Here is an 11,128-nt window from a genome sequence, read left to right as displayed (position 1 = left end):
TGCATGCCCATCACTGGGGATCAAGCCTGCAACCCGGGCATGTGCCCTGACCTGGAATTGAACCATGACTTCCTAGTTCAGTGATGGCGAACCTATGACACGCATGTCAGAGGTGACACACGAACTCATTTTTTTTGGTTGATTTTTCTTTGTTAAATGGCATTTAAATATATAAAATAAATATCAAAAATATAAGTCTTTGTTTTACTATGGTTGCAAATATCAAAAAATTTCTATATGTGACACGGCACCAGAGTTAAGTTAGGGTATTTCAAAATGCTGACACGCCGAGCTCAAAAGGTTCGCCGTCACTGCTCTAGAAGGAGAAATCAAGGACAGTCCATTCTCACTAGCAAAGCCTGTTTTAACTCTTTACAATTTTTCACCTTTTAGGGTGGCCTTTGTGTGACAGGTCCCAGCTTAGATCACTCTGACACATTCATACTGGTCATCTCTTGGCATCTTGCCCTTGGATGAAGGCTTGTAAAATGTAGTTATACCCATACATCTACCAGTCTTTTAAGTAGTCTAAAATGGAATGCCTTTTACTTCCCTTATGCTGAAGCAAATAATTCACGTCCATTAAAACTAGTTCTCATCCTATTTGCTCTTAAAATAGGAACAAAACAACTCTACCTGATAACCTAGCCTAAAATGATTTTAAAATGTTTCAACCATTCTGTTGGTAGTTAAGCTTGCAGTGCTTTATAGTTATCTAAAGCTTATGTAGTTAGTAAATTTTTCTCAATTTAATTGTTTTCCATATTTGGTGTACTCAAGGTAAAAAATAACTCCACAATTATCCCCTTTCTTTCCTAAACCATCAATTTATCCTCTCTACTTAGTCCCATCAACATACTAGAATACTGTGATTTTCTCATATTAAAATATGCTTTTGAGGTCTTTCCTTTCCAGCTTCCCCCAGACACCATCTTCCTTTCCCTCTCTCTTTTCTTTTATTCAGTCTATTCCAATCAGATTCACCTACACTCCTCTTTTCCAGTGATCTCCACATTGCTAAACTCAGTGGTCAATTATCATTCATCTCTTTCTTGATCTTTCAAAACAGTAGATTATGCCATTTTTCTTAAAATACTTTGTGCCCAGGACACCACATTCTTTCAGTTCCGTTCCATCTCTGTCCATTCCTCCCCGTATCCTCAGCCTGCATGTTTGGAGTGCCTCAGAGTTTTAAGCCCTTGGGCCTCTCTATTCTGTCTATACTCATGGACTTGGGGCTTTAAATACATCTTAATGCTGAGGAGTCCCAAATGTACATCTCTACCTTGAGCCTCTCCCTGAACTCTAAATCCATGTATATCCAACTGCCTACCTGACCTCTCCATTTGAATATCTAATTGACATTGTTAAACTTAAATCTAACACCAAGCTTCCACACCTGCTTCTTCTGTAGTCTTCCCCTTTGTCCAGTGCACGACCAAAGCCTTGGAGTAGTGACCTGTGACCCTTTTCTTCTTCTCGTACTCCCTGTCTGATCCATCAGCACATCTTCCTGCTCTGCCACCAGAATGCTTCTAGTGTCTGACCACTCCAAGCACTACTGCTCCCACCCTGATCCCAGTCTCTTCCATCTCAGCCAGATTATTCGTTACCTTCATACTGATTTCCCAGCTTCAGCCTTTGCCCTGCTTCATTTTTTTTTTTTTAACATATGTCAGCCACTAATCCTTTTTAAATGTTAGGTCATGTTATGCCTCTGCTAACCTTCCAGTGACTTCCAAACTTACTCAGAATAAAAGCCAATGTCTTTACAGTAGCCTTCAAGGCCCTAACTGATCTGGCTTCATTGCCTTTCTGTTCTCACTTCCACTAACCTTCCCTTGCTCACTCCACTCCAGTGTCTCTGGTCTCCTTGCTGTTCATCAGGCATGCCAGGCCCACCCCACCTGTTTTTCTTCTTGCCTACCGTGCTCTTCTTGTACATATTCCCATGGCATGTTTGTTCATTTCCTTTAAGTCATCTTCTAATAAGGCCTTCTCTGACTACTCTATTGGAAATTGTGTGTGTGTGTGTGTGTGTGTGTGTGTACATGTGCACATATATATACACACATAAATAAACGTATACACACATCCTCACTCTCTGCTTGCCTTTGTGATTTTTGAAAAATCACCTAAAGGTCTATGTCCCTTACTTATTTAGTTAATTTTACCTCTACTCCCTAACGGCAGTGATTCTTATCTGTTTTCTTTACCCCTAAAATCCCTAACATTTAGAATAGTATCTGGCATACAGTAGGTGTTCTATAAATATTTGTTGACTGAATGAATGAAGAAATGAATATTTAATGCCAAAGCACTACAGTATATACTAGGGACACATTGAACAAAGACAATTCTTTCAGATGTTCAACTTCTAGTCTGGCTTCTATCTTACTGCTTTATAGATTCTGTAGACTTTATAGACACCCAGACAAATTAGCTTCCCATCATGGTGATTAAATAGTCTATAAAGGAAGAACACAGAGGAGGATCTTGCAGCCTAGACTTGGGGAAGGAGTGGCGGTGTTCAGGGAGGGTCTCCTGGAGAATTAACATATAAACTGAGACCAGAGATTGAAGGTCTCCAGTTTCTGGATCAGAATGTAAGGATCTGGGAAGTTTTCACTCCATCTTAACAACAAGTAAAAAGCTGGGCAAACCATGACAAGTTCTGGGGACTCAGAGGACTGCAGTTCAGAAGAACTGGAGCATAGTGGAAGGGAGGAGTTGAAGGTGGCAACTAGGGCCAAATCACACAGGCCTTGAAGTCACATTAAGGAGTTTGGAATTTAACTTGAGTATATTATGTTGCATTGAACAGTTTGGGGCAGTGAGAAAAAGGAAGTGGTTAGGATAGGCAAGGGCATACGAATGAGACTTTTGTAATAATCTATGCTGGAGAGAATGGTGGCCTAATGCAAGGTGGCAGCAGAAAAGTGAGAATGAACAGATCTAGAGTTATTTAGGAAGTAGGACCAACAGGGCTTGGTGCAAGCAAAAGGGAAGAATCATGGATCATGGCCTGGCTTTCTGGTTTAAATCATGGGGTGGATGAGCTAGAACATGTGAGAAGGGGAGCAGATTTGGGTTGGGGTGGGGAGATACATAAAGGTCTTTTGTGCATGTTGTTTGAGATGGGACATCCTAGTAGAGATAGCCAAGTGTCGATTATACAGGGTAGTCAAAAGTAAGTTTACAGTTGTTCAAATGGAAAAAGTCATGCAGATTATGATTATTATAATAGCTTTATTAACAAAAAATGTCACCTACTACTGTAAGCCTACTTTTGCCCACCCCTGTATATGCTCTCAGTCCCGTTCCCAGAGGCTCTGCTTCTCAGAACCCCAGCAACCGCTGCAAACCTCGGAGAGAAAGCTGCCCTCACGTTCCGACGGATGCCAGACAATCCCGCTTCTCCCGTTTGAGTCTGAGTCCCTAGAGACTCGCCCGGATCTGGAGCTCAGAGTCTGAGACTCCCTCCCGATTGAAAACGACAACCTCGCCCTCAGCCACCAGCCTGCTCCGCACGTGCACCTCCACACCTTTGTATTTTCCGCGGGGGAGGGGGGTTGATGTGTCCCTAGTGCATCACACGCAAGGCACATTATGTCAGTTTGCCCTACTGTTGCTGAGGCTGACTTTGCCTACTTGGTTAAGGTGATGACTTCTTCATTTTTCCATTGTCAAGGAATATTTTCTTCCTTGTAATTAATATTTGACATCATATTTTGAAAATGTTTGACTATTCCATTCTTCAACAGTCTTTTACCTAGGGAGTTTGGAATCCCCTGATGATTCTTACTTGAATCAGTGATTATTTTAGTGATTGCAAAAATGGTGACTTAAACATTTTTATCATTCCTTCTGCATTTATTACTTGGCATCCTGCCTGATAACTCTAAAGGCCACTGACCAGTAATTATTGTCACATAAATACATTTTGCTTTGCTTCCCAAGAGCTGGGTTCCTGAAAAATTACGTGTTAATGAGCTGTATTTCCATAGGGATAGAAGTAGAAGCCAGAGAGAGTAGAAGGAACAAAATGTGAACAGAAACCATGAAGCATTAGAATAGATTATGGTGGGTCTCAGTTTCCCTTTCAGGAGTATATGCTATAGCAGTCTTTTTTCCTCACAAAAAGGTTTTTTAATAAAGACCTCCCTTGCCAAACAAAGTCAGAGATATCTTTATAAACCCGCAAGGGAAAGGAGTTTAATAATCCACTAGCTCAACGTTCTTTTCTCTCCAATCATTCAACTACTCCCAGATGTATCCTGACAGAAACTTCTCCTTTGAACATAAGTAATGGAAGAAGGATCAATTTCTACCCTTAGGTACCTGAGGAGAATTTATTTGGCATTATTTCATATTTCAGCTGCCTCTTTATCTTCTGTGCTCTAGGGGGACTAGAAAACGGGCTCTCTACTTATTACTCATTTCTTATTAAACTAATGACTCAATTAAAGCATTTTGTACCAGAGCTTTCTGGTCCCTGAAGAATGAAGGAGTGGGAGAGGGGAAGGGACGGACTTATTCTGCTGGGGGATAGTGCCCTTTAGGAGACAGGCTGAGGAAGAAAAGGTTATTATGCCCTTTTGTCTTAATAAAAAATAAATCTTATTTAACAATACAGGGTCTCTTACAAAGCGTGAGCCATCTCTCACCAAGAGTGAGTGGCGAAAGAAGCTGACTCCTGAGCAGTTCTATGTCACCAGAGAAAAAGGAACTGAACCGGTAAGCTAAACGGGCGGACAGTTTTCTGCTTGCAGGCCTGGGGATCAGGATTGGGATAGACCTAATCACAAAACCTAACTCATCATCATCTACTCGACAGATCCGGGCCCTTCCTTGTTCTCAGGCCATTGCTGTCCACCCAGTTGTAGAAACCAGACACCTTCCCTGGGCCATGTCACTCTCCACCCTCCATCTCTTCTGCCTCCCAAATTACCTCCCACTCACTCTCCTGCTGTCCACTGCTCTTGCTGCCATGCTGGCCCAGGTTCCCACCCTCTCTCGCTGGTCAGACTGTAGTAGCCTCCAACTGTTCTACTCACAGCCATTCTTGCTGCTCATCTAGCCATTCCCCACAGGGCCGCCAAAGATCTTTTCAAAAGGCAAATCTGACCACATCGCTCCCCTGCTCAAAATCCTTCCGTGGCTCCCACTGCTTTGAAGGCAAAGAGAAAAGTGTTTAAATAGATAACAAGGACCTAAGGGATCTGGCCCCTACCTCCCATCCCCATCCTCAAATCCTGCCTTTTTACCTCTCGATCTCTGCACTTTAACCACACTGTCCTTTCACCTCTCAAATGCCCTGGGCTCACTTCTCTCCTAGGGCCCTTGTACCTGTGTTCTCCTTGCTCATCACCCCCGGCCCCCCAATTCATTCAGACCTATATTTCAGCTCTCAACCCATATTTCATTTCCTTAGAGAAGCCTTTTCTCAGCCCCAAGCTGGGTTTGCTTTAAACAGCCCTTTTCCTTCATAGCATTGTCCATCATTGATGTATTCCTAGCACAAAACATGGTGTCTGGCAATAAAAAATAAATTTTCTGAATGTTAAATGACTGAAGACTAAGAGGTGGAAACATTATTTACACTGTATTCAACAATCTCACCTTTATTCATTTCCTGAGAGAACAGTCCTGAGTGGTTCCTCATGAAAGTATCATTTTTACAGCCCTGCATTTCTTAATAAGTGGTCTGTCTGAGACCCAAATATGGGCACTGGAATATAATTATTGAACTTGTTATTAGATGCTTTCATTTGTGAAGCAGACCCCATAGAGGACCACAGCACAGTGGTTTTGCAAAGTTGTAGAGTATTTATATCTTTACCTTAGCAGTCCCTGCAAAAGTTCAAGTAGCTCTCCAGTTGCATGTGGCCTTATAATCATGGTCTCACCCTCAACTTCTCCTATGCTGCAGTCATAAGACAGGCCAGCAGATCCCAATAGATTTTCATGAAAGACTGGTATTTTTGAAAACTTCCTGTGGGCGGCATTTTAATAAATCCTTTACTGAGAAAGAGACTATATTCACCATTATTGCAGATGGCTTAAGGGAGCCATACGTGGTGCTCTGTATAGTAGTGTATATTCCCAGAATAGTCTAAGCCAGCCCTGCTCTCAGGCGGAGTTTGGTAAGTATACAGAGCCTGGAGATGAGCTGCCAGATGTTGAGGAGAATAAATCTGTGGGATTCTCAGACAGATGGTACATTATATTCTGTGCATTTGGCCATTTTACAAAATGAGCCTCATCCATTATTTTTAACTAATGTTATAAATCCTTTTCACTTGATCCATTGTCACATTTAACTTTTTAGAATTTAAGCTTTTGTTGGCTTCATGGGCCTAAGGAAAGAGAAGTAAAACATCTAAGCTTTCTATTTGGTGACTCAAAATTAACAATGAGTTCCACATGTTTTTATTGGGCAGCAGTAATGTGCCAGCACTCTGCTAGGTATGGTGAGGGAGTTTACAGTGCGGTTGAGCAATAACTAAAAGTCAGATATCAATAGAAGTTAGGCTTTATGCAGGCCTCTGTCTGCCCCCCAGATCTGCTCTCCACTTGCTTTACCTGCTCTGATCCCTGAGAAGAGTAACCATCTCCCTTGCCCTCTGGCTACTGATTGAGTTTGACCAATGGGAGATGCCAGGAGATCAGGTGGCAGAATAGAGAGGTCGGGAACCACAGTCTTCCCTGGAACTGTGTTCCTCCGGTATGAACAATTGAGATGGAAGCTGAGTTTAGCCCTAAGTAAGAGCTAGGGCTGTATGAAATTGGGGAAGGGAGAGGGAGACATCAGGAAATCAGGCAGGGAGGTAGCTCAGAGATGTCATTTCATCTAATATGTTAGCTGGGGCTTCCTTTTTATTTCAATTTTTTAAAAAGTGTATTACCTGCCACTTTCTGTGTCCAGATTGCAGCTGCACAGGCAGCCCTCACCTACAGCTGCTGTGTCACAGGTTCTGCTAACTGCCCCTGCCTTTGTCCAACAGGCCTAGGAGGGGGTGGTGTGTTCTTATGGTCATTGGCCCAGGGGTGCTTACCCTCCCTTGTTGATTTCCATTCGCCTTGTGGAAATAGTTTTTGAATAGTTCTGTATTAAATTATCTGCAAATCATCCCTTTTCAGGGTGTTATCTGTTTCCAACAGGTATGTTGTATTGACAAGATCAAAGAAGGGAGAACACCCATTGGTCCAGATAGTCTGTCTTAGTCAGTTTGAGCTGCTGTAGCAGAATACTATAGACTGGAGGGCGTAGACAACAAACATTTATTTCTCACTGTTCCGGAGGCTAGAAAGTCCAAGATCGAGGAGCTGGCAAGTCAATGACTGGAGAAAGCTTTCCTCCTGGTTTACAGATGGCCGCCTTCTTGCTGTATCCTCACATGATGGAGAAAGAGAGCAGTTTCTCTCTCGTGTCTCTTCTTACAACGGCACCGTCCCATTCATGAGGGCTCCACCCTCATGACCTAGTCACCTTCCAAAGGTCCCACCTCCAAATACCATCACATTGGAGATTAGGCTTCTACAAACATTCCGTCCATAGCACAGACCTTGAAAACCCCAGGGGTATCTTGAGAGTCATGCCTTCTCTGACCCTGTCCCCTTCCCCATACAGTCGTTCAGTTCTCTCTCCGAAATAATTCTTGAATTTATCCTCTTCTTTTCATTGCCACTGCTCCTGCCACAGCTAAATACAGGCCTGTATTAGTGGCTGTTTGATTATTCTTTGCCTCCGATGTGTTCTTCCCCTGCTCCAACCCCTTCTTCATGTGCACACCCAGTGTGCACACCCCGTTTAAGTTTCCACTGGACACATACTAGGTTTCCAAGTATGAACACGAGTATGAACAATTGAGATGGAAACTGAGTTTAGCCCTAAATAAGAGCTATGATTCGTATGAAATTGGGGAAGGGAGAGGGAGACATCAGGAAATCAGGCAGGGAGGTAGCTCAGAGATGTCATTTCATCTAATATGTCAGCTGGGGCTTCCTTTTTATTTCATTTTTTTTTTTAAAAAAACTATAATACCAGTTCTTTGTTACTTTCTCTGTCCAGCTGGCCCCTGTAATAATGCAATGTCAAAATTATATTTTTAATGTTATCAGGTTGTCTGGATCCTATGAGTAGGTTTTTTCTGGATCAGCTTTAGGATTGGAAGCCCTTGGGCTTGTGTTTCTCATCAGCCCCAGTGGGAGGTATGTGAAAGTTCCTCCTCATGATAGATGCTCATTCATACCGATGTTGGGAGCAAGTGTTCAGGGGGATGGGCCATAGAGCCACCAGCTCACTACTGTTCAGATTTCTTCAGCTACGTTTAGGGTCTTTAAAGAGGGAAAACATCCAAGTGTGGCCAGATGGTAGGCTCAGTAGGTTAATTTGAAATCGTCCATTATTTAGCTCCCTGGAAATGCGCTGTTAATACCACTCCAGGGAATTTGAATGTTTAACCTGTGAACTTGTTGAGTTGAGAAATCGAGAGTGTCCAGAAGAGTCCAACATATTTCCTGAGTCAGTTCTGTGGCTCATTGAGCCATTCTGTACTTCCGCTTCTCTTCCATCCCACAAAATGAGACTGGTTCATAGTTGGCTAATGAAAGGGTTACTTTTTCTTTAATTTTCTTTGACAAAAAGAATTGGACAAAAATTATCTTTTTTTTTAAAACCAATGAGATTCAGTTTGTAAAATAACATTTAATAAAACATTGACTCAGCTCACTCATTGCTTCAAGTCTCTGTGTTCCTCTTAATCAGGGGTCCTCAAACTATGGCCCGCGGGCCACATGCAAATACAAATATTGTATTTGCTCCCGTTTTGTTTTTTTACTTCAAAATAAGATATGTGCAGTGTGCATAGGAATTTGTTCATAGTTTTTTTTTAAACTATAGTCCAGCCCTCCAACGGTCTGAGGGACAGTGAACTGGCCCCCTGTTTAGAAAGTTTGAGGACCCCTGCTCTTAATCTTTGAAAACCTGCAAATTCTGAAGCCGCAGTGAGCATAGTAATTCCATCTAAGTCGTCACTTAGGCACTGGGAGAACTTAACTCGTTATTTAACGTTTATTAAGTATGCAGTGTCCTGAACACTATGTGAAGCATATTAAAGGCACGATCCTGATCTCACTGAGCGATACTTTTTATGTAATTATATTCTGTCTTTAATTGGAGATTTCAAAGCGTTTTCGACAGAAAGCTAGATTCCTGTTGTATTGACTCTTTTCAAATGGAGACTGAAATCTTACACAATCCAGAGGACTGTTCTCTCCCCTTTTCATGGACTTTGATGTTCCCGGAGGAAAGGTGCTATGTAAATACAGGGCATGATGAATGTCAATAATTTGAATATTTGGCACAATTAAAGTCTGGGTTGTAAAGAAGCCCACAGGCTGCTTCATTGGGTGTGTGGTAATCTCTCTGGTGATATTTGCACTTTGTCAAATTAGTACCAAAAGTCCTTTATTTGGGGACTTCATCTTGGATTTAAATCTATTGTATTATCGCCTGTTGGTGTTATGAGAAACCTAACACGATGTATCGGATTGCCTTTCAGCCTTTCAGTGGGATCTACCTGAATAACAAGGCACCAGGAATGTATCACTGTGTGTGCTGCGACAGCCCGCTCTTCAGGTGAGATCAAAGACCAAGCGATTCTGAAGGATAACAGACTTCTAAGCTCTGCCTCCTTTGAGGCCTTGGATAAAAACGCACTCGTGTTGTTTTTAATTGTCCTTCTCATCTGGCATGGTTGCTATAAGGAGAGCTATTTGTATAAGATACTTGCTTGTCTTAATTATTTCTAGCATTTAGAGCAGTAAACAAGACTTCTTAGCCTATGTTCTTTCTTTCTGTATCCTCAAGAAATAGCAAGATAAGTAAGTCTTGGTGGGCACCTTCAGAGAAAGCTATTAGTAGTTTTTCCTGGGAAAGTATTTAAAGAAATCTAAACCATAATAGCATTTGCTTGGCCATGTGATTAAAACTATATCTCTCCCAGGGAAAATGGGTTTATAATTCAATTTAGGAAATGTAGAATTTTATGAGGACAGATTCCCCACAATGCTTGACAGTAGTGAATACCATCCCTCCTCTATGTAGCTGAAAGTAAATTTAATTGTCCCTTGATTTCAAAGCCTCTTTTAAGTCAATCAGGATCTGAAATCTCTCAACAAAGACTTTTTTGTTTAGACATGCAGGAAACAGTCTAAAAAAAAGAAGACTCAATGGAGAAGAAAGGAAAACATCTTTGAAGTCTTGTTTTTCAGAACTTCAAAGATGTTGTTTTCTTTTTGCATCAACCCTAAATTGGTTTAGAATAAAATATAAATCAAGCCAGTTCTGTGAGTCTTCCATTAGGCAGTGCTTCATTCTGTCCTTTGGGCTGTGAGCAGACTGGGTTTTCCTGCTAATGTGAGCTGAATTGGGAAAGCCAGACCCGCCTTCAAGAATGAGGAACAATTAAGATTGATTTTCCTTCATGCTCATGGAAGGCAGGCCTTTGCCTGGTTTCATTCCTTCTGTCAGTAGCCCGTGAGGAGATGTCTAAAATGGCAGTCAGCCTGGGATGGCCTGGGACAACTAAGAGACAAAGGTTAATTTTGACACAGTAAAATGTGCGTATTCTGAGACATTAATTATGCCATGACCTTTAGTCCCATTAAAGAGGAGGAGTAGGACCATGAGAGGGCCAACCTGCTTTAAGCCAAAGAACCATGTTGTAAAAGTATCAAGGACTGCTTTCTTACTGTATGGAAGAGACAGATGTTCTGTTTCTGTCTTTGGACTGTGAAGACAAAAGGTTATTATTACTATTATTATTATTTTGTTGTTAATCCTCACTTGAGGATATTTTTTCTGTTGATTTTTAGAGTGAGTAGAAGGGAGGGGGAAAGACAGGAAAAAAAACAATGTGATAGAGCTACATTGACTGGTTGCTTCCCACACATGCCCCGAGGGCCAGGGATGGAACCTGCAACCGAGGTATGTGCCCTGGACTGGAATCCAACCCAAGATCCTTCAGTCCATGGGCTGACACTCTAGCCACTGAGCCAAACTGGCCAGGGTGAAGACAAAAGATTAGAAGCCATCCTTGTAAGAACATTCTCCTCCCCCTCC

At 42.0% G+C, this 11,128-nt stretch overlaps 1 protein-coding gene across 1 annotated transcript in view; it reads left to right on the top strand.

Moving 5' to 3' along the window:
- Window positions 1-4,616: 4,616 nt before the first annotated feature.
- The window catches only part of MSRB2 (methionine sulfoxide reductase B2), a 14,012-nt gene continuing 7,500 nt past the window's right edge, over window positions 4,617-11,128 (top strand). Inside the window, exons 1-2 of the mRNA XM_005865895.2 lie at window positions 4,617-4,737; window positions 9,567-9,643. Coding sequence (XP_005865957.2) covers window positions 9,606-9,643 — 38 coding nt within the window. The 5' untranslated portion in view covers window positions 4,617-4,737; window positions 9,567-9,605. The remainder of the gene's footprint in view (window positions 4,738-9,566; window positions 9,644-11,128) is intronic.

Source organism: Myotis brandtii, unplaced genomic scaffold, assembly GCF_000412655.1.
Source record: "Myotis brandtii unplaced genomic scaffold, ASM41265v1 scaffold215, whole genome shotgun sequence".
NCBI classification, from domain to species: Eukaryota; Metazoa; Chordata; class Mammalia; order Chiroptera; family Vespertilionidae; genus Myotis; species Myotis brandtii.
This window is presented reverse-complemented; position numbering and strand designations above follow the sequence as displayed.